Raw genomic sequence first — 24,407 nt, 5'->3', positions numbered from 1 at the left:
TCCCAATGCTCTCTCTCTCTCTCTCTCTCTCTACATTGACTTCCTTCCCTCTCTCCATCTTCACGGGATCCCCAGTACTAATCATTTTCATATGTCAAATCCCAAATAATACTAATTAATAATAATCCCAACTTCCTTTATATTTCTCATACCTAATTTTTACATCCAAATCTTCTTAAATTATTATTGTTATTTGTGCCAAGAATTATTAATAAATCACCGTCACATTTTGAAATATACCCTACATATATATTGCATCTTGGTCCCTCTTAACTACATAAATTACACATTGCGACGAATCCCATAAATTTCATCAAAACCACGTTCGATACAATGTTCATCGTTGTTGCAATTAATAGACAAGTTCCAAATAAAAAAATGTAGTGCATATATGCTTTTCAACACCTCCACAATCATCACTCTCATGTATACATATTTTATGACTAACTACAGCACCTAAAATTATTATATATATATTTAAAAAAAAATAATAGCATTATTATCGAGCTTATAAGATTTTGCCTATTTCGACGGTACCTAAGTTTGATTAGAAGTCATTTAGTTTCCCGAGAATAATATATATTTCACGACACTATTCTATGTGATATCTTACTACCCAAAAACTAATTTTTTACATAATATATTAAACGACTACAGCTTAAAAATTATGATAAAATGAATGGTATTTACACTGCCAAATAAAATAAATACAAAAAGAGTTTTAGCCCGCTTGTAGTGCCAACGGCTAATAACGATAACGGAACAGTAATTAATTAGTATTCTCCATGATTTTTTACTTCAATTATATCAATTAACTATGACAAAGATGCCACATTTTAAAACATTACCACCTGAGATTTTTCATCCGCGTTGTATAGTCATATATATATATATATTAATAGAAATGATCAATATTGATTAAATATATCAATAACTTTTTAATAAATAAATTTTAAAAAAATAAAGAATAAATTATAAATTACTATAAAGTTGCAATTTTCAAAGTTTTTGCATGGGATGGGCAGAAAGAAAAGAAAATAGATTGAAGCACCCTTCCCAAAGTAGATGCTACCACATGAAGCCTATGTAAGTTGAAGATTATATGTATGCCATAATATAAATATGTATGCCATAATAAAAATATTCCCAAATCCATAACCCTAATTAAGATTCTTCTTGAAATTGATGCAATTTGGAGTTCCCAACCCTACCCCCCTTTCAAGGAATCTAATCACTTCTACTCCAAAACATCATCATAACTTAATTAGTAAATTATTGTCCTTTTCCAACAATCTTTTCCTCTCAAATTAAGAGGGTCTTTTGGCCCCTCTTATAAGTTCTTGAAAATCGTTTGATAATTTTTTTTAAAAAAAATTAATTATATAAATTGAATTTTTTTATTATAATTTCTATTGCAAATTATATTTTATTTTATATACATGTCATGTGTATATAAATTTTTTTTTAATAAAATTAATATATTTGCACACATGATGTGTATGAGCAATTAAATAGAAGATGCAACAGAAAACAGAAATCGCAATGAGAAATCCAATCCGCTAATTATAAGGCCTGAAAGTTATATTTTAATAGAAAAGTTGATTTGATCTAATTTTCTTAAAACATCTTACAAACTCTATATGATTAGTATTTCGTAAAATAAAAATATTTTTATTATTATGGCTATATTCCAATCTTAGTCTTCACATATTACAGGTTGTTTCTAAACAACGAAGAGTTCTCTTTATCTCTCTCTCTCCAACCCTAATTTTATATGCCTAATAGGTTGTGTCATATTACAGGTTGTTTCTAAACAAGCTCGTAAAACATTTTATAAGATAGTAAAGCTTGTAAGATGCTCCAAACGGAGAATTCTAACACAGACCATATTTTGTCAAGTCTGAACTAATTACATGACAAGTATAAAATATATACTTATCGTGTTATTGATATACACTTCAGGAAAGATAATCAATTAGTGTATTACACTTATTTGATTCAATCAAATTTTTGATTCCGGACATGCTTAGCCAAACACCTTCAAATAGTTTTGATTTAGAAAAGGCAGCACTGTCTGTAGCTTCCATCCCACAGCCACCACATACCCATAAATACAATCGGTACACTTCATGCAAAAGACATTTTGAACCAAGACACAAAACACAAGAACACCCCACCCCACCCCACCCCATCCCACCCCCTATCTCCACTGCTTTCTTTCTGATTATCCTTATCTTGCACAGAAATATTTGTCAACACTCATAACTTAGAAAAAAAAAAAAAAAAAGTTTGTACCAGAGTGATTATTAGGCTTATAATCATCAGAGACATGGGAAGGCAGCAACAGGCGTTAATGGTGAGGGACAAAGCAGGAGAAGAGAAACAGCAGTATGAGGGACAACAAGCAAAGCAGCAGGTACAACTCAGTAGTCCAGCTTCAGCTTCATCCTCATCCTCTCCCTCCCATGAATTCTCCTTCACTATCTCCCTCCACCCGTCGGAGATCCAGGCCGACGCCAAAACTAGGTCTCCTCCTCCGTTTGCCATTGACTTATCTCCGGCGGATGAAATCTTCTTCCACGGCCACCTTCTCCCCCTCCACCTCCTCTCCCACCTCCCTGTCTCCCCACGCGCCTCCACCAATTCGCTCGACAGCTTCACCCTTCCGATAAAAGAACTTCTCCAAGAAGACAACAACGGCAACAACAGGACAAATTCTAACGACGAGGATGATGATCACCAAGAAAGCAGGCATGTTCTGGACGGAAAAGGGAGAGGGAAGTCGAAATCCTTCTCCCTGTTTGGGAGTATGCCAAAGTGGAGAAAAGTTAAGGACGAGCATGATCACGATCACGATCACGATCAAGATCAAGATCAGAGGGCTCGGAAACGGAAATCGAGATTCGAGGTTGTGAAGAGGTACATGAGATTGGTGAAGCCCTTTCTCTCGTTGAGAAACCGGAGAGGGAGTTCCGACGAATACCTCCGGCGACAGCCCTTCTCGTATTCCGGGAATTTGAGGGTGAGGAGCAAGAAGGAGGTGAGGGGAAGGAGAGGGGAACTGTCCGCGCCGGCGTCCATGAGGACTTCTCCAGGGAACAGTGGGGTGTTGGTGGGAAGTGGGAGTGTTACTCCTACTGCCAGCAGTGATAGCACCATGGAAGAGTTGCAGGCCGCAATTCAAGCTGCGATTGCTCACTGCAAGAAGTCAATTGCGACGGATAATCAAATGAGTTGAGCATCCGTCGCTGATAGGTCCGGATGGTTATACTGTAGAAGAATTTTTACTCAAGGTATTGATTTTCTTCTTTGTATAAAATGTTAGCGACGGAAAAATGAGCTTATATTAATTCATATATTGGATAAATTATTAGGGCCAAATTCAAGATATTGGTTTTATTATGATTTTAATTCTTGCTGGCTATTGGGGTCTCTCTTTGATTTCGATATATAAATTTATTTTGTCGATGTGACATGCAATACGATTAATATCATGTTGTATTATTATTTGCTTCGAGTTTATATAAATTTCACAAATTTGTTCTAATTAAAAAGTAACATTGCTATAGAGGTACACCTTAAATTATTCAAAATTTCTTATTTACAATCGACATAGTTGGTCCATTCCAAACATTTCAAGCACTGATATAGCCAGAGTTTTTCACGTGTTACAAATTAGCACCACATCATATACAATTTGATATGTTTAAATATTTGAAAATATGAATTAAATACATTCATCGTCTGGGTTCAAATTCCATGAGGTGGATAGTAAAGGAAGTTTGAATTTAGATGGAAAATATTGTCATTAGAAAAAAAAAATTATATAAATTTTTATTTAATATTTTTCTAGTAATATTTTTATGTTTATAAGGGGAGTAAATGTAATACATGTAAAGTCAAGTGCATCTTTACTCTTATAAGATTAGTTTGGTCATAAAAGATTTGTTTGACCTCAGTAATGATTTAATCGAATGTAAATGTGGATTTTCATTCCATTCTTTTTTGCTAATATCAACAAATTTTGTGAATTTTGACTAACAAATAGATCTATTTGTTGGACGAAAATAAACATCAGGGTTATTAGATGTAATTTTTTAAATTATAGAGGGGCTGCATGTAATTACATCAAATCTTAGAAAATGACAATATAATAATCACAATTTTCAAAGTTGGAGGAAAATGACATCACAATTCCAGCCATCTTTAAAAATTCCAACCAATTTTATTCTAAAATCGCAAATTAAAAGGTAAAAAACCATTTTATAAATTTAAATTACAGAACAAAAATATCAAATAATTAAAATTACAGAACTAAAAATATAACTAAGCCTTTTTATAAACACGTATCGAATGATATAACAGAAGATTTAGAGCTTATTAACACATTCGAACACGTTCCTGATCTATTCATGGTAATGGAATTCTTTCGCACCTATTTATACAAAAACTTAATTATTTTTTTAGGAATAACTACACCATTCTTTTCTGAAGTTGTATAACAATACATAAATTTTTTGTAATATGAAAAATTGCATCTAGTACTTCTGATATTTGCTTTCAATCTTCTTACAAACAAGTCCAGCATTAGTCAAAATAATCCAATTTACTGATATTAAGCAAAAAAAACACTAGATGAAAATCTATATTTACCACTATTTACGTTTTACTGATTTGTCGCATGTTAAAAAAAAAAGAAAATTATAAGCAAACGACCTTTATGTATCTTTACACATTAATGCATGTGAATAGGCATATCCTTACCTTTATACGGGTAGTTTAGTTTAAACGGATTTATTTGACCTACGATAAGTTTATCGAGGATAAATATCGATTTTCATTCAGTTTTTCTTTTTTTTGGTTATACCAACAATTTCAGTAACTAATGGAGAAACTTATTTGTTAGACAAAAGCAAATTTCATGAGCACTAAATGTAATTTTTCAAACCACAAGATATTTACTTATAATTACATCAATTTTCAACAGAAAATGATGTACTTACTATTTTTTTTTTATGGATATCATTCATTATATTGTTCAGTATATTCTAATACAATAATACTTTTAAATCAAATACTATATGAAATAATATATATATATATATATATATTAATTTGTTTTCACAACGACAACAAACATTCCTACTGCCCACACTCATCTCAACTAGGGACCATTTTCAGACCATACCTGGTCATAGCCTCCTCCACATTTTATATATGCTTAATTTTTTAAAAATAAAATTATAGAAAAAAGGAAAATATCAATGAGAATAAATTATTGTCATTTATATTAGAAGAAACTTACATTTATTCAGGATTAATTATCATAGTTAAAAACAAATAGCCGTAGTAAATAGCCATTGACCAAGGTCATGCACTCATTGTTGGCCGTAATTTTTGCGATCGTGGCTAAAATATCTGTTATGGTTAAAAGCAATGGCAAAAGCATCTGCAGTGGCTTATAGTCATGGTAAAAATAGTTTCTATGGTCGATAATATAGTTTTTATATCGATTTTTTTTAACCATAATTAATAATAATTATTATTTACGGTTATAGACCGTAGCCAATAATAAATTTTCTTCCAGTGTTAAAGATATATATTTTCTAAATTGCCACTTAATATGACAAAAGGGTTGTGGGTCTTGACAAGTTTGATTGAGGATGGAGTTTTGTAGTGAGTCTATGAAAGTACAAAGAATAATCAATGCAAACAATAATGGAATTGGGTACTTTTGGCCCCTTTCTTCTCTACCTAACAATTGGATTTTATTTGCTCTAATCATGACTATGATCAACAACTCATGATAGTTATTAGTGTAATTTAAATTAAAATTCTTGAAATTAGGTTTAATAACATAAATAATCTCTATTTTTTATAAAATTACTGGTTATCGTAGCATGATGTATCTATGTGTATATAATAAATAATTTTTCACCTTTTAAAGTCGATTACAAAATAAAATCAGAATATATAAACCATCACGCCATATTTTAAAAAGAAAGAAAATCAATTTAAGGGTATTATCGACATAATTATAAAAAAAGTAATTACACTTTCCTCCCCTGAGGTTTGGCATAATTACACACAGACCTCTTGTTGTTTGGAAAATTACATCCAGCACTCCTAAGGTTTTCTTCTGTCTAACAAATAAGTTCATCCATTGATCAAAATTAATTGAATTTAATGATATTAACAAAATTAATCGAATAAAAATTTATATCTACATTCAATTGACTTATTATTGATTTATAACAAATCAAATAAAATTTTTATGATTAAATTACACGTATACCTCTTCACACGTTAATGCATGTGGTGAGGTATATCTTCATCATTATAATGATAGTTTAGTCGCAAAAATTTTATTTGATCTGTAATAAATCAGTAATAAGTCAATTGAGCCTAAATATTGATTTTCATTCTTGTTTTTTTTATTAATACCAACAAAAATAGTAAATTTTGACTAGTGGAGGTACCTATTTTGTTAAACGAAAATAAAATTTAGGAGCATTAGATATATTTTTTTCAAACTACAGGAGGTTTATATGTAATTATATCAAATTTCAGAGGAAGAAAGTATAATTATCCCTAAAAAAATTAGTGTCGTAGTATCAAATATCATCGTTTGTTAGTGAAAAGAATTTTTTCTTTTTTTATATATGAATATAGATAAATATATCCCTTACGATTGTAATTGACGCTTTTTTAAAAATGAAAACTTACAAGTAGATTTTCTGAGGTAAATTATTTCGATACCATCTGAGGAGCACATTTGTAATTTTGTAAAATATGTGGAATACTTGTATAATTAAATTAAATTTTAGAGAGTGTTTATGTAATTTACTTTAATTATAATGATGAGTTGTAAAGAATTACCCAAATTATTAATATTTTTCTGTGTAATTTTTGGGGGATTTATTTGATTTTGGGAGAGATCAAAAGCTATGAATGGGAAAAGCCCCCAAAAAAGAGTAATTAATGGGCTCGAGAAAGGAAAAATTTTAAAAGACGGATCACGGATATGACGTTTTTAATAAAATAATGGATTAAGATGCGACTTCTTTTTTATCAGGTGGACTGCTATTTAAATAAACGATTATCAACCTATTATTAAAAATAAGGTGAAAATAGTATTCTTAGTTTATAGTTTTTATTTTGAATGGTTTGAATTAAATTGGTAAATAAAAAAATATAAATAAATTTCGACTATTTTCTATCACTTATTAATAAAATTATAAATATTAATGATGCTTCATAAATGAGCATGGTCCAAAGAGGTGTCCAACTCGAAAAAAGCCTAGTAGAATACACACGGTCCAAGAGAAGAGATCTCAAGCCGAGGCTCCCTAAAGGGATTTTTAAGTAAGGAGATCTAAAGAAAACCCCGAAGTCTCATTTGAAGCTCAAGTATGAGGCTGGTGTGGTAGCCACTTGGGCGCAAACACACCCTCGTACAAAAGTGACAGGATGCTAGCCAGACAACTTGGAGAGGTAACGGCCATGTGGCTACCAAGGGTGCCCAGGGATTTAGGTAGAACGTTGAGCTTGTTTTAACTACCCTCTAAGAATTCGAGAGGCTTATCCTCCTAGCAAATAAAGCCCCCAAGGGTCAGTACTCAAAATATATTTTCGAAAATTGTTAGAACTTATTTCTTAGCAACTGTCTTCCTGGGTTTCAAGAGGGTCAAACTCTTTCAATCATTGGGGGTAAAGGCTATAAAAAGCAGCCTTCTCCCCTTTCAATAAAGGGTAATAAATTTTTACAATACTCACACACTTAAGAGCACTATCATTCAAAGCACTTAGCACTAAATTACTATATATTGTTACAATTTTTTCAATGTAATCCCTATTCTTCATTATTTACTAATTTGAGCATGTACCGTTTTTTTTTTACATGTCCTCATTTCAAAAATTTTGAGAAACTAGACCCGAGAATTTCAAATTGACATGTCCAAACAAATAATTTTTTACTCGTATCAATTAAATTGTTTTCTCAAATACTCTAATTCTAATTCTTTCTTCTTTTCATTCTCTTTTCTATTTTATTTTTCAAGCATTCCTAGCTTTAGAACTACTTAACTGATTTTTTTCTTAAATAATTTATTTCTATAATAAACACATGGGAAATTGCATATTTGTTATTTGGGCCTCGTAGGCCAATTTTCACCTATTTTCTTGGGCCGGGTTGGTTGTATGTAGATATGGGCCCAATTTTGAGTATTCACATGGCCAAGGCAATCTATTACTCTTAGACAAATTGCATAAAAAAAGGTTTGGTGTTTGATTACAAAAAATAAATGAAATTGAATATATATGAAATTCTTCTCGAATTTAATTTTACTTCCATAAATAATTGAACAAAAAAAGTGAAAATATGATAAAAAAAAAAGACACAAAAGTATATACTTTATTTTTATCTCTTACACATATATATAACCTTTCTTCATTTATTTTTTCCTTTTTTAATAAAATACATATATGATCGTCGACGAAAGATAATCATATAAAAAATACTTTTGTTCTTGTTTGATGAATATTATTATTAATAAATTAATGTCAAATGTGCGTGAAAGAAAAATATTAAATTAATTAATAAAAAATATGATCATTTGTGAAAGAAAAAAAAGTATAATTAGTAATATTTTAGATAATTCATATTTTGTAGATTATGATAATTATTACAGGAATCTCCCGTTAATAAATAATATATATGCTAATATAGACGCGGACACATATGAGTGTGCCCTACATACCCAAAAAAACATATTGGAAAAATTTGACATGTGCATTTTTTCGTTTATGGCGGATCCCTTGGCCTGTCGACGTGACTGCTTAGCCTTTCATGTTGTTTGTACCGATATACAATCATTTATTTAATAAAATCTATATTTACCGAAAAAAAAAATAATTGACCATAATACTTTACTATTATTCTTTATCTGTCTATACTATTTATTAAATTTGAAGGGCTTAGAATAATTACTTTGGTAGATAAAATATATAAGTGTTTTAAAATATCCTTTCTTTGCCCTTTTCTTTTCCCCCATTCATACGTATCTCTTTTGAGTAATTATTTTTACCAATAATTTTTCATTCAAAGTTAATTAATTTATTTAATCAACAATATTTTTTAGTTAAATATAATAAAAATATAAATTATACACCTACATCGAGTGTGCTCTAATTGTTAATTTTATTTATTTTAAAAGGCAAATTACAATGAACTCTCCAAAAAATTTGACATAGATACAAATAGTTTTTCGTTGTTCGAGAAATTACCAGTATCCTCGATTGATTTTACTGGCTGTCCAATAACTGACTCAATTCGTTAGCCCTACTACATTTCTACATATTTTTTTTAGTGAACTAATTAAAATGTCATTGTGAGTTATCAATTATATTTTGATTTTTTTTTATTTTTTCTTGTGGAATAAAATGGACATATATATTTATAAATTTTAAATTTTTTCCTCTACCTCGTCTAATTTTTTTTTTTTAAAATTTTAATTAGAAGATTGCAACAAGAACAAATTGAATAATTTTAGTCTCCATTTAAAAATTATATAATTTTGTTATTTATTGAAAAATATTAATAATTTTTCAAACATAAAAAGTTAATTTGCTCTATTTAAAATGTTTATAATTTGTCAATGAATTTCAATTCAGGTGGCGAAATTGAGACCCCATGTTGTTGATTTTACTGAATTATAGAATATAATTATTATAATTAGATTAAAATAATTATAATAAATTTATTTTAATTAATTATAATTTATCGTGCTTATTTTAAAAAAAAATTTACAATTTGAGAAGAAACCGGCATATGACCATTGTGTCCCCACGTATTAAAATCTTACACCGAACTCATTCAAAACTGAGATGACGTGTCACTGCTCTCTTGCAAATCCAAATCCCATCATTCCCACTTTTCCAAGAAAACTCTCTACCAATATATTTATGATCCTATGATAAAATCACCCAAGAAAAAAGAAAAAAATAAATAAAATTTGAAAGTGGGAAATCCTTGCTCATCAAATTTTTCTCCCATTTATTCCTTTTTGTTCCTCCCTTTTGTCCATGGAGATGGAGCTGGAGGCACCCAGTCGCCTTCTTCTTTCTTGAAATAGTTCATCACATGTAATGTTTTATTTTGTAATGTATTATTATTTGTGGGTTTTCTAAGACCTCGGATGTGATGTAATAATATTTTGTAGACTTTTCGATTGCTTTTGTGGGGTGTCCAATCATTAGTGTGTGTGTGTGTATGGGGGCACATTCGAATAATCTACAAGGGAATATGCTTTCTACGCCAACTTATGATCAACGGACATCCCTTGGCGGTTTGTTGCTTGTATGAGTGTTCTTCGCATGTGGGTATGTCTTTTGGTTTCCGAATTCTTGATTAGCCAACTTTCTTGAGCTGGGTTTCTATTTTCTTATGTAGATGTTGCGACTGATCTTCGTTTCTTTCTTGTTTCCTCTTGGAATTGATTGTTCAGTATTGTGCTCTGTGGTCAGTAGCTTTATGTGATGTCTCTTTTAATATTTTAAATCCCTTTTCTTTAGGAATTGAAAATTTCTGCTGTGTTGATGCCAGTCTCTTGATAATCATCTTGGGTTCTTAAAGTTTCGACCTTTATGCTATTTCTTGATCTGGGTTGTCCTTGGAACTTGAATTCTATTGCGAAAAGCTGAGGAGGAGGAGGAGGAAAAAAATTAGGAGTTTGAATTTTTGATGGAAGGAATTATGGGAGGTAGGTTGAACCGGTTTGGACTATGGATTTTCTGTCTTGACTTGATTTCAAGATTCTGTTAGTTGGGAAGTGGTGAAGTATTCTATAATTCTTTCAAGATGCAAGCTGTGGGGAAGTTAGGTAGCTACATCAGTAGAAGTGTATATACTGTGTCTGGGCCGTTCCATCCATTTGGTGGTGCTGTGGATATAATTGTGGTGGAGCAACCAGATGGGAGCTACAAGTCGTCGCCTTGGTATGTTCGGTTTGGAAAGTTTCAGGGCGTATTGAAGACAAAAGAGAAGGTGGTTAGCATTAGTGTCAATGGTGTTGAAGCAGATTTTCATATGTACTTGGATCATAAAGGGGAAGCCTTCTTTCTGAAGGAGGTTGATATAGATGCAGGGGAGTCTCCAGGTTCTCCTCCATCCTCATTGGGTGAGGATATGGACAAGCAACCTCAGAGTAGGTTGCCACTGAAATCGAAAAGTTGCAACTACAATTCTGATTTCCCTGATTCAATTGGCAATGAAAGAAATGGGAATTGTGTTGCTGTCGGTAGGAGCACTTCTCGTCGGTCACAGATTTTGAGCCTTGTTTTTGGGAGGAGAACAATGAAAGAGGAAGGAGGTCAGGAGGAAAAAAATGCATATGATATGGTTAGAACTGATTCTTTGGAGCGTGCTGAGATTGCAGCTGATCTCTTGGACTTGAAGTGGTCGACTAATCTTGCTTCATCCAGGAACAGGAAAGATAATGCTTCACGATTTTCTGCTGTAGATACATCGAAAGATGAAGCCAATATAAATTTGCAGGTTGGTAGTTCTAGTTATGATGAAACAGGACTTATTTCTCATACAAGCTATCAGGAACTGAAGAGCACTCTTGAGGAGAATGTTGTTGAAATGAAATGCTTAAGCACCGAGTGCCTTGTTCAAACACCCACTAAAGCTGAAAGTGTTGGATATACTAATTTGTCAGATGCTGATGCTCTGATGACTGATAAACGCGGCCTAGCTGAAAGTTCTGTGATTACAGTCTCTGAGTTTGCGAAAGCTGGGTCACGAATTGAAGACTCTGTTGAGAAGCTTAATGGTTTGGCAGACACCAGTTTCTCCGAGTCGAATCCTAGAGATCGTACCCGGTCCTTATACCATTGTCAAGCTTCAGGGACCTCAAGAGTTGTGTTGGATGCATCTATTGAACGAAAAACCAACCTCATTTGTCATGGAGGATGTGAGGAAGTCTGTGTTCAGTGCGAGGCTGTTCAGGATATGGCTTTGAAGTCTGAACCAGAAAGAGACATGATACATGCACAGGAGAAGTCATTAACCATCCAACACGGTTTAAGGAAAGGGGATGGACTCAGTTTCGTTCAAGAAGAAAAGACGACTATGAACAGAGGAACTATATATGGTGCTTCAGAAAGCACTGTCACCGAATGCTATCCTGAATTAGTTCCCCTTCATCAATCAAATGATTACATTAAGGATGTCGACTCACAGAGTGTTGCAACTGCCTCTAGTTTGAGCTACTCAACTTGTTCGCCTGCAGAAGAACAAACTATTTTGGCAAAAGGTGAAATAAACAAGCATTCGACCTCTGTAGGGCCTGTTTGTGATACCCATATTTCAGTTTCCAATTTTGTTCCACCATGTATACAAGCATCAAGAATCTCAGAGGAAGAGCAGCTCCTCTTCGGTATCCCAGATAATTCTGGTTACATTGATGGCAAACAAATGGGGCTCAGTCATGCTGACCTTGAGGGGGAGAATGCTGATTCCTCATTTCCATCGGGAGTTGCTGGAGTTAATGAGTCTAATGATGCAACAGGTTGCTCTGTTTTTTCATTAGACCATTCTGTTATAGATGACTATATAAATGATGCTAATCTAGAGAGAAGAAAGTTAAGATCCATATCTGGTGATGTTTGCCTTAACAAAACTGGTCATGTTCAGTCCAAGGAACTCATGAGAATGGTGAGATCTTTGCCCAGTTTACCCCTCCGAAATAACCTTGAAGTAAGTGATCTTGGCCATGCTTCCAACCCTTCGCTGTATCCAGGTATGGAGGGAGGTGCCAACAGGAACAATCACCAATTACCCTGTGCTCAAACAATGGCTGAAGATGTTAACGTTCTAAAGGAGAACAAAGAGGAACATACTAACCCATCCATTGGTAAGAGAATTCATTTATCTTGACTAATTTGATTATGTTGTTATAGCTGCTATTATCTGTAGCGGTCTGATGCTTGCTATGATTCTTTTAGATATCTTACATGCTTACTTTGCTTCTAGAGTGAAGCAGCAGTTGATGTTATGGATATTATGATTTTCTCTGTTTTATGCTCCACATTATGACAAAGTCTCTTTTATTGTTGCTCCGCTCTTTTCTTTGAAATCTTAATTGGTAATTAGTGCAATTAGTCTTAGAAGTTAAAAGTTTATTAGTCAACGACCACGGAGGTCTTAAGTATGCCATTCTCTCACTGAGATTGTTCTTAAGAAATTGCTTTTGTTCACAATGGATAATGTCGGTATTTCCATATTCAGTGTCTTTCGCCTAAGGTAGTCTTTATGTTGTATATAGAATTTTCTACCCATTTCTTATACAAGCTCATCCTACTTTCAAGAGCAGTTCTAGTTTAGAATCATATGCGACGGGCTTATAGATTATCTGTGAAGTTAGTTGAAGTGTTGAACTCTTTGAAAAACAAGTAACTGAAGTTGGAGCTTCATACTACAATCTGCTGTCATTTGAATTTGCCACTAAAACCCACGAAAGATCCTCAAGCATTACATCTCAAGATTAAATTGGGTTTTCCAGATGAAAGTTCTCATATCTCACCATAATATTTTATCTCTACCTTGCAATGCGATCTAACTCTAGCTGTGCGATATGTTGTCCGAAAACGTTCTGGATTAATTTTGAAGGCACTCACGAATCTGCTAATATGTTTTGTAAAATTGACTCTCCATTCTTTTTATTCCTTGAACTTTGATTGTTCCCTTTGTCTTTTTCCTCTACTTTTCGTTGTTTCTTCTATAGTTCATTTACCTACCATATGGTAAATGGACTAAACGTATGCCTGTTTTCCGACTTTATTCTTTTAAGTTAATTTTGAGTTTCTTATTCATTCATGTCACTGAATGGGTATTGCTTTTTTCCCTTTTCTAAATTCACAGACTAACACTTACAAGAACTTTTCTTTATGGTTCAATTGCCTGAAATAAAGTGTTGTGTGAATTTATTGCATTATCTTAAAGTATTATGAGATTCGCCGTTGAGCAGCTGATTGAAGGCATTTGGTAAGATAACCACACAGTACCAGTGGCATGAAAACATGTGGATTACATCTTTATGCTGCCTAAGGTTACTGAATTATAACTTGTGACTATGTAGTGCAATCTTATTGTTTACTGTACTATCTAAACTTGTGTTTGTTGCTTCATGGGCAAACAGAGCAAGATCCTTATTTTCAGAGCGCGATAATAGAATTCCATTCAAAATGAAGGTTTTTTGTTGTTTGACCAGTCATAATGTTAACTAACACTAGTTTTATTAATAGGTAAAAAAGTGGAATCTGGAATCAAACTACATAAAGTCATGGGTGATGTATTATCTCAGGTCTGTATGAATTTATATTAGTTTCCGGCTTGATGATCAGTGTATATACTCAGGAAACCAACATACAAGAAAAATCCATTTCTGGTCACCTGAGGCTGAGCTATATCATAGCGTCAAACAGATGATTAAGGGTTATAAAGAATCTTCTCAAGTTTGATGATATTTTGTTGCTCAACCTCATAATTCATTCATCTGCAAACATTTATTGATTGCACACATTTATTAATAATAAAATAGAAACATAGAGACTATCCAAGTAGGCGCACATACTTTGATAGCCTGATTGAAATTTATTTTACCACATAATAAATATTTTATTTCTGTTTAAGTTTAAGTTTAGATAAGCGTATAATTGTTTATATTTATCCAAAGGATTCACCAGACTTTTTGGATATTTAGTTAGTAATACATTTATATTTTATTTTGATATCTATAATACTCAAAAAATTATTTTTTATTTTGCCACTTAAGAAATTATTTTTATTTTTTTTGTTTAGGTTTAGATAAGTGTCCTCTTGATTATTTTTATCCAAAAGATCAGCTCATTTTTCTAGGTACATTTAGTTAGTAAAATAATTTGAACTTAATTTTATGTTCAATAAATTTTGTGCTTTTATATCTATTAATTACTTTTAATTTTAAATTAGATTATTTATCATTTATTTATTTTTATATTTTAAAGTTACATGATTTATAATTTTATTTATTTATTTTTTAAAAAATCTAATTCCCCGTGTGGGGTACTAACTAGTAAGGTTAGTAAAAGAAAATACAAAGCAAAAGTCTGGTCTTACTTTGTAGTCATGTTTGCTGTTGCCCCCATCATATTCATATGCATGGAATGAAGCTCGTTAACTGATCTTCTTATCATGATTCGGATTCCCAAGAATCTGTATGCGTAGCAAGTAATTTAGTATGTTGACAGTAAGTGAAAGGAGATAGCAGAAACATATGACGGGTGTAAAAAATGCTCGAAAATATTTTATCAGTATGAAACGCAGATTAATAGACTATTTTAATGGCCGTCTACAAATAAGCCCAATTTGTAAGGTTTTTTATCCATTTTTTGTGGAGAACTAACCAAAATGTCCTTGTGGATTAAGAATTATAATTTTATTTATTTTAATTTTTTTATGGGCTAAGTGGATAATTTTTTTATAATTTTTAAATTGTTCCATCCACCCCATTCGATTATTTACAAATTTCTAGTTTCTTAAGAAAAAAAACAAAAAAATACTGTACAGACAAAGTTGACAATTTCATACTTCCATCCAAGAATTACATAATTTCATCAACCATTAGGAGGGCACTTGTAATTTTTCAAACAACGAGGGGGTATTAGTAATTATGCCAAACCTCGGGAGAGGTCGTTGTAATTTACCCTATTTGTTAAATTAAAATCTTTTAAGTGATTCCACTTCCACGAATGATACATTGCAAACTGGATATGATGAAATAAACAATCTGTATGGGTTTGTATTGATCACAAATGTTGGTAACAAGAAAAAAAAGAAGACAGAAACACTCAATGTGTATGTGACGCTTGTCAATTGTTTTATTTTACTTGGATGAGCCAAATAATTAATTGCTAATGGAGCTCGTGAATCTCTATTGCTTTGTTCAGTTAACACATACCATATGGTCATGCAGTTAGAAAAAATTGACCGTAAGGAGCAGAACATGCACAGATACACACAAAAGGACAGAAAAGTTTTAAAATAATCTGGAATAGTTTCTTTCTGGTTGGTGTTCTTCACGTTGTTCCAAATCTTGCTTTCTGAGAAACGATTGAGTTCCATAATGCCTTCAAGCACATAAGAGCATGGTCAGTCAGTTTGCTTTGTTTGTAACAAAAATATCCTATTTTGTGCATCCAAGTGTACGTTTTGAATGTAAACCTTGTGTAGTCCTTGAGCAAGTAGCTAAGTTTGTTGTAGGTATTAAACGTTTAAGACACATGGATGCTCTTAGAATTTGATGCTGAAAATTTGGTTCAAGTCTCACTTTCTTTTATCTGCTGCTCCATCAGATAAACAATTTGCTTTTAGCCAGAACTGCAGTCTGCTGCCATTGTCCTTTTATCTTGTGAAATGAGCTTGTTCAGACTTTCAAATGTTTATTTTTTGGGTAAATTTGAGCAAGATATTATTTATTATATTGAATATAATAAGTTTTTCAGGGAATTCTCCTAGATTTGTTGATTCTTTAAGGGGAAGCCGGAGAGGTTGGCCCTTCTCTTTTAAGAGATCGAGGAGCATGAAAGTTTCTCATGTGGACACAAACAGCAGTGAAATTCCTAGTGCTGTAAAGTTCCTAAATGACTCTAGTGAGTTGGAGGGAGGGAAAGATGTTGCCAATGGGAAGGTAAACAAGAAGATAGTAAGGACGCTTACTCCAACATCTGAACAATTAGCATCATTAAAGTTAAAAGAAGGGAAGAATATAGTGATTTTCACCTTCTCAACTGCAATGCTGGGCAAGCAACAGGTTTTGGTTCCTGAAAAACTCACTTTAAAGCATGTTTATTCCCCCATGACCCATCTTATCCATTTATCCATATTACATTTGTGTCTGCCCGATGGCTATACGTATGCTTGTTGTTTACTGACTTGAAGTTTACACATCCAGGTTGATGCTCGGATTTTTCTGTGGAGATGGGATGCTCGAATTGTGATCTCTGATGTTGATGGGACAATTACTCGGTAAAGATGTTCCTGCTTTCTCTCTAATTCCCTTGGCATTCCCTTCAATCGAACTATCCCGATGATTGCTCCACTTTATAGCATCCACCTTTTATGACTTAGTGACTTTGTCACTTGTTTGATATCGTTCATGTCTGTGCTTTCATGTCAATTCTATCAGAAGCATTTTCTTAGGTTAATGTGTAAATCTCGTCGTTCTCCCCCTGATTCCTGTTGATTATTCCTCTCGATACAGGTCTGATCTTCTAGGTCAGGTGATGCCTTTGGTTGGTATGGATTGGTCGCAGTCAGGTGTTGCACATCTCTTCTCAGCAATCAAGGTCCTTCGATCTCTATGTATTATCATGGCTCAGAACATCTTTTTGTCATTTCACGGGTGATTCTTGTATGATGAATATAATAGTTTTGTGTTGCTGCCATTTTCCAAAAGTGTTTTTTCAGTAATCTCTATGTATTGTCATGGCTCAGAACATATTTTTGGCCATATTAGTCATTTCACAATTTGTGTTTGCATGTCCTGATACTCTTTAATTGCTTATTAGGTGTTAAGAATATAGATGAAGTAAGCTTTTGTTAAGATAGTAAGCGCATGAAAGCGTGATGGTTTTTTTTTTTGGCTTCTGTGTGGTGCAGGAAAATGGATATCAGTTACTTTTCCTCAGTGCACGTGCAATTTCTCAGTCCTTTCATACCCGACAATTCTTGTTTAATATCAAGCAGGTACATTTAGCAATTTAAACCACTCAAATACTTCAACATCTTTTATTGAAGTTGTTATTCACTTAATCAAGATGTTACTTTTTTAGTTCTCCTTCCTGCTTTACATGGTCTCCTTTTTGGTATTATTGTGAACATTTAATAGTGGAGAAATCGACTCTTGGAAATGTTTGGATATGTATTTTTTTGGTTTGGCGGAAGTTTTTTAGGAGAGTTGATCTTGGAATGGTGTTGGAGATGTGATGTAGGTTTGGAAAAGTTTCTTTTCCTTTTCCTGGAGGTGGATTATGCTTTACCCAATGTTAGTAGTATCACAGTAATTTTAAAAATTTTGAATATACTTGTATCTATATATATATGTGTATGTTATATTTAGATAATACATATTTGTAATTATTGGGTGTTGTATATATGGGATAATTAGATGAAGTCTATATGACTGGCAGTGACAAATTTTGAGCAGTATGGGAGATTTTCCATCAAAACATGCTGGCCAGAAAAAGTCTTTTTGGGGAAGTTGGAGAAATCTAACTCCCAAACAAAATTGCGTTTGGCAAGCATGTTTTGGGTTTTTTTTACCTCTCAATACTCCGAAAGTCCGATTGTTATCAATCATGTGAATTTATATAATTCAATTATTAGATGTTAGATATATTTATACAACCACTAAACTAAAATATATATATATATACATATATATATTGGTATCATCTAATCATTACACATGCCTATATATTATATTTGCTAAGTTTGTGATCATTGATGTGGCCAATTGATATACAATTATATAAATAGATACCCTGAGACAAGAGAAAAGGACCTTTCAAATATAGAAGACATCCTTCAATATTGTTCCCAAACCAACTTCTGTTAAAATATTTTCCCGAACCCAAGAATAAATTTGTGTTCTTCCAACATATTTTGGGGGAAAGTTTCGCAAAGACCAACATTTGCTGCATTTTTATGGTTCATTTATTTATTAATATATGTGTATATTTATATACGATGTATTCGTACAACCACTGATCATTACAATTCATTACACCCATATTATTAATATATGTTCAAATTTTTTAACCATTGATGTGACATCACTGATACATCCACCCCCAAAGCACTATAAAGTAAAAAGAAAGGAATACATTCTCCAAACATACATCATAATTCTCCAAACCGTCCAGACCACCTCCTCCCGAGAAGTTTGTCCCAAACCCAAGACGAAGAAGAAAAATAAGCAAACATTGTTGATTTGCTTGAGCAAAATTAAGGTTTTAGTTTTCTTAATGTGTAATAATTTCTTTCATCTAGTTCATTTGTATTGCGCATGTATGCGGCATGCCCAATAATGGATTTCATTTATTCTTTCAGGATGGAAAAGCCTTACCAGATGGACCTGTTGTCATCTCCCCTGATGGACTCTTTCCTTCTCTATTTCGAGAAGGTCATTGATTATCTCCAAGCTCTGTTTCCCATTTGCATAATTATATTGTCTTTCTTGGTGCACCTAATATTTTGAAATCTGGAGCATGTCTTTAATTTTGTCTTGGTAGAAAGTGCCGCAGAGATAATTATAGTTACCCATGACTTCTTTACTCAAGAAGGACCTAATTTCTCAGGGTCGCCTTTTGTTTTCTATAGAAGAAAACAAGTAGATTCTAGCATCAACTTAGTGTGATAATCTCTTTGATATAATCTCTTTCTCACATGGAGCTTTCTACCCTAAGTTGTTATTGAGAAGCTAGGCTAAATGTTAGGCAAATCTGTGGCTGAGTTCATTACTTATAACTTCTCATAAAGTATTACCCAGATTTCACATGTCTTTTAACTGTCCTTACTCTTACTAACCACACCCAGATCTTTTCTCCTTGATGTCTCAAACATCATGTAGATCTTGAGTAGTGAAGATTGGCTTACGAAAATGTGACGCTAGGGCACCAAGATGACCTTGCTTATCTAGGCTTTTATGATATCTGTGACAAGACCAGGCTAGTTACCCCTTATTGGTCTGTCATAGTTCATCTGTTGAATCCAAGTTACTGAAGATCTGTTTCATTTTTCAAAATCCCATCTAAAACACTCACAGCCTTATTCCTCTGCTTGTTGTTCAATGTTCAACAAACTTGAAATTTACTTGTGATTTAGCTATAAGAGAAAGAGGTTCCAGTTCATGCCTTGGAAAAGCAATCGTTGCTACATATAAAATTCTAGTGAGCTGTCTGGGTCTCCACAATTGGACTGTTGATATTTACAGTTCCGAGTTTGGCTGTCTAGGGCAAGATAAATTTTACTTTTACATATTTTGCATGTCTGATGGGATGATACGTTTTTCAAATTTATTCATGCTCGACTAATTGAGGATCTCTCTGCACTTCACTTTTACAGTTGTTAGAAGAGCTCCTCACGAATTCAAAATTGCTTGCTTGGAGGTTTGTTTCTCTGTTCTCCTTTTCTTTCTCTTCTCAATTTGCTTAGATTCTTGGCCAATAATGTTATATTTAAACTCCTTTTACTAGAGTTAGTACTAATTCGGTATGCAAATTCCAGCTTCACTTGTAGCTTTATTTATTTCTTCTTTTTTGCGGGTACAAGACCTGAAAGATAATCTAAGGGAACACCTGATAATCAACTTTCTGAATGCCCTTGGAAAAGCAAGTTTATAAGATCCTATAGGCTGAGTGTATGAATGATCACGTGAATTTCAACGACGTAAATGAAAATACAACCTAAATAACCGATATAAGGTGTATATTTATATATATAGATGGAACCAAAATTAGATTACTATGGGGAAGTTTGGCATTAAAATGGAAGCAGAGAGGATTCAAGCTTTACTAGTTAATGCAATAATAGTTTTACATCCACCTATAATGGCAGAATTTTGAATGAGAATTAGCCCCCATTGTGGTATGTTACAATACCAATGTATGTAAGTATTCCTCTGAGAAAGAAAATGCATTTGTCATAACTTCAGGGCCATGGAGAAAGTTAATCATACTCTATATGTCATTTGTCTGTTTCCAGTTTGAAAGGGTCAGAGAGTCTGATTTCTCATTAAATTTTCCAGGACATCAAGGCATTGTTTCCTGGTGATAGGAATCCATTCTATGCTGGTTTTGGAAACAGAGACACTGATGAGTTTAGCTATCTTAAGGTTGGAATTCCGAAGGGGAAAATATTTATCATAAACCCAAAGGTACTTGTAAGAGATTGATTTCAGATTATATGGGGTCTCTCCAAGGTTGAGGATGTTCTCTGAATTTTCTGTGACAATATCTACAGGGTGAGATTGTTGTAAACCGCCGTGTTGATACCAAGTCATACTTGTCTCTACATGCCCTTGTACATGGCATGTTTCCCACCATGTTATCTTCCGAACAGGTCCGTTTCTGCTAATTGTGATTGTCTATTTTATCAGAGTTTTTAGCTGCTCGTTAAGTTTGATCGGGATCACTGGATTCTAATCACATTCAAGAACACTTGTTTCCTCGGCCGATTATTGTCTCAGGCTCCTTATTTTTCCTATACATTTTTATTTTTGAAAAAAAAGAAAAATATGAAATGCATCTCAAACACCACTTTTTTTCTCGGAAGGTATTCCTGTTTCTCGCCATTAATTATATGCCTAATATTTCAAAAGTGAGTTAGTGGCCTGAATTGCGAGTTGTGATGGAGGGGTAACAAGGGCAAAAGGATTTGTTAGTTGATTATTAATGCAGATAAGATATTCTTCCAATCTTGAAATTGTATCCAATCTTTGCTTCATGGGTAATATTTAACTCATTGTTTTTGGGTTTCAGGAAGATTTTAATTCATGGAATTATTGGAAACTTCCACCGCCGGCTATTGACGTTTAAAGGTTATGGCTTTGAAGTGGAGGAGCAGGCCGGCAGCATCTTCAAGGACTGTAATGTTGAGGTAACTCCCAATTGCTGCATCGCAATCACTTGTATGCGTTTTCTGATTGAGTAAAACAAGGGACTTTCGATGAATGTCATTTGATATTATACGAGCAAATGAATTACATTCATGAAAAGAACTATCTATGCAATTTAGCTTAATTTTTAATGAAGAAGAACTACATTTACAATAGATCTCCTTAAAGTTCAATTACAAGATCCCGCTTTTCTTCTTCTTTGTGATGTCCAGGGCATTTGATGGAACGGAGAGCTTCATACTCACATGTGATTACTATCGAAGTCCAATCGTCGTTGAATGGCTTGTAGCCTTGTACAATATTTACCGCATAATGGGACACATCATTTTTATCCTGCTGACCCGAGAAGCGGCCATATTCTTCTTGTATTTATGTCATGTCTCCTTAGTTATCGAAATGGTGGAGTAGCTGCTTTATTGCCTAAAAGATTGGCTTTGGATTGCTATTGCTAGGGAATTTGAATTAGCTGTTACGAACTCTTGTCAATTCTTGGAGCGCTAAGATTTCTGGAACAGTGTAACATATAATGTTACTATTAAGTTTCTTCGCATCAGTCTTATTTTGTAAATTGTAAATTTGTAAATTGTAGAGCACACGATCTATTGATATAAATAGTTCCACAGCATCACCCGACATGCTGAATAGAAATTTAGATTTGCTCATGCTCGTTTTTGTGCTAATCTGTTTCTTCTTGCTAGTTCACTGACTTCATCTACAGCGCGAGGATACCTTTATCTTTACCTTCTCCAGATTTATGAATCACAGTTCCTCTCTCTGGTATTTATTATGTCCACACAAAAGAGTCAGATGCTGAAAAGTTTCCATTTACAGAACCTTCGTTGTGCTTCCGTGAGCTTCTACAGCATTTGAATGAAGTGATACAGGTGAAGTAACCTAGAAAAACGGTTCTCCCTTTGCATGGATGTGGCTCTTGGAGCTCCTCCAAGCTTTGTCTGGCATCAACATTCTTCGAGCAGTCTTTATGGGCATTTAAAGAATATTGTCACTACCAGGTACGCGATGGAAACTTACTCTTAAGCTCCATTATTTTTACTAGTGATAGATGCATATGATGCAGACGATATTGATAGTGCCTTGCAATATGTAATGATGAATTGATGAAACATTGTCGGACGCAATATGTAATGATGAATTGATGAAACATTGTCGGACGTGTTGTCCGGTTCTGGATTTCGTAGAGTTTCTTTTGGAATGAAACATAATTAAGGTAATCTGGAAGACGATTAGTAGTATCTTAATGTTTCGACCCTCGTTACTCATCTTTGGTGAAAGTTGATTAACATCACCAGTAAACAAAGGGAGATTAGAACTTTTTTCTCCTTGTTCTTTTGGGAAAAGCTTGGACGATGTTCATCTTTCGTTAGCGAATCAAGTTTGTCTCACTGGTACTAGTTGCTGGAAACACGAAAGACGGTCCAAATGTATATTTAGGCTTCTGAAGTCTAGCAACACTACTATTTTTGCTCTTTTAAGAATGTCATGTAGTATGTAAAGTCCATCCACTTAAAGCATTTGAGAACTCTTTTGTACATCATTAGTTGTTTGGGATAAAACTTTTTGCTGGTCTTGATGAAATTGTGTCTATAAATAAATATAGTCCTTTAGTGTTTTCTTACATGCTTTAAGGTTGCATTTGGATACAAGAACTTGGATTTGATCAAGAAAGGATATGAACGAGGAAATGATTTTAAACGACTCAATAATAGGCGGGCTTCAAATTTGAGTTGCGTCCCTTCTCTCCTCCCCGTCGAGAACTTGAACGACTAATCTTAAGTCAAGGGGTTGAGAGACTCAACGTCACTATTCTAAAACAATTTATAGTCGTTTTTTTTTTTTTTTTGCACTATAATGAATAATAGTCATAATTAGATTCAATTGTTAATTGCTGCCCCTCTCATAATGCGGATTCGAACATCTTTTTTTACCCGAGCTTTAAATCTAGCCAGCTTTATAATATAATTTAAAATATAAAAAAAGTAATTATTTATTATATATACGTAAGGACGGGGAGATAAAAACTTGTGTTCATATGTTTTCATTTACATAGGAGGTGAGGAATTCATCTGCCACACTCCCTCAACTGCAGTAAATCATCTTAAGACTCTTACAATCACAGCAGGAACTACAATTAAAAACCGGGCGCGCATACGCACGCGCTCTCACCTACACACAACGGCTATATTACCATTATCAACGGCTATGTTTCCATTATGCTACGACTTTAGCTACGAATATCAAGCTAACTAGTTTTTTTGCGAAGAACAACTCCAGAAAACATTTGAGGGTCTAAAAGGCGACGACCTTAAAGCCGAACTGCTTTTGCGCAAAGGGTACAAGCTTGCTGATCTCATTGTCATCGATGATTCCATTGGAATTCATGTCGGCCTGTTTCATGGCACGCCATGCCTTCCACCTGCAGAGACGCCCTCCAGTGTCGTAGATGGCCTGCCGGAGCTCCTCCATGTTTATCTTGCCGTCCCGGTCCCTGTCGAATTTCATCAGCCATTTCTTGAATTCTTCTATGGATAATTCAACTTTGCCATCACTGCTAGCGATCCGAGGAATAATGTCACCTGCCATTCTTATAGTATGTAATTCTACCCTGTTGTGAGTATGCCCTCAATTTATAGTATTTTTGTAGAATTTTACTTATGTGGAATGAGAATC

At 33.5% G+C, this 24,407-nt stretch overlaps 2 protein-coding genes across 4 annotated transcripts; both read left to right on the top strand.

The window, feature by feature from the left end:
• On the top strand, positions 2,163-3,322 carry LOC105166256 (BRI1 kinase inhibitor 1-like). The gene has a single exon (XM_011085553.2). The coding sequence runs from the start codon at positions 2,330-2,332 to the stop codon at positions 3,236-3,238; it is 909 nt and encodes a 302-aa protein (XP_011083855.1). The 5' UTR covers positions 2,163-2,329; the 3' UTR covers positions 3,239-3,322.
• LOC105166254 (phosphatidate phosphatase PAH2) lies at positions 9,925-22,421 on the top strand. 3 transcript variants are annotated; one of them, XM_011085550.2, is made up of 12 exons: positions 9,930-10,380; positions 10,573-12,917; positions 16,546-16,853; positions 16,995-17,068; positions 17,304-17,388; positions 17,702-17,788; positions 19,154-19,226; positions 20,168-20,211; positions 20,850-20,978; positions 21,065-21,163; positions 21,583-21,700; positions 21,932-22,421. In XM_011085550.2, exons 2-11 carry the CDS (start codon positions 10,859-10,861, stop codon positions 21,637-21,639), a joined length of 3,015 nt encoding a protein of 1,004 aa, XP_011083852.1. In that variant the 5' UTR covers positions 9,930-10,380; positions 10,573-10,858; the 3' UTR covers positions 21,640-21,700; positions 21,932-22,421. The 3 variants fall into 3 exon arrangements, with proteins under 3 accessions (XP_011083854.1, XP_011083852.1, XP_020550995.1); XM_020695336.1 differs by lacking the exon at positions 9,930-10,380 and having other exon boundaries at positions 10,387-12,917; XM_011085552.2 differs by lacking the exons at positions 20,168-20,211; positions 20,850-20,978; positions 21,065-21,163; positions 21,583-21,700; positions 21,932-22,421 and having other exon boundaries at positions 9,925-10,380; positions 17,304-17,404; positions 19,154-19,170.

The sequence above is a fragment of the Sesamum indicum genome, linkage group LG7 (assembly GCF_000512975.1).
Source record: "Sesamum indicum cultivar Zhongzhi No. 13 linkage group LG7, S_indicum_v1.0, whole genome shotgun sequence".
NCBI lineage: Eukaryota > Viridiplantae > Streptophyta > Magnoliopsida > Lamiales > Pedaliaceae > Sesamum > Sesamum indicum.
Note: the sequence above shows the minus strand (reverse complement) of the source record. Positions and strands in the feature narration are given on the sequence as shown.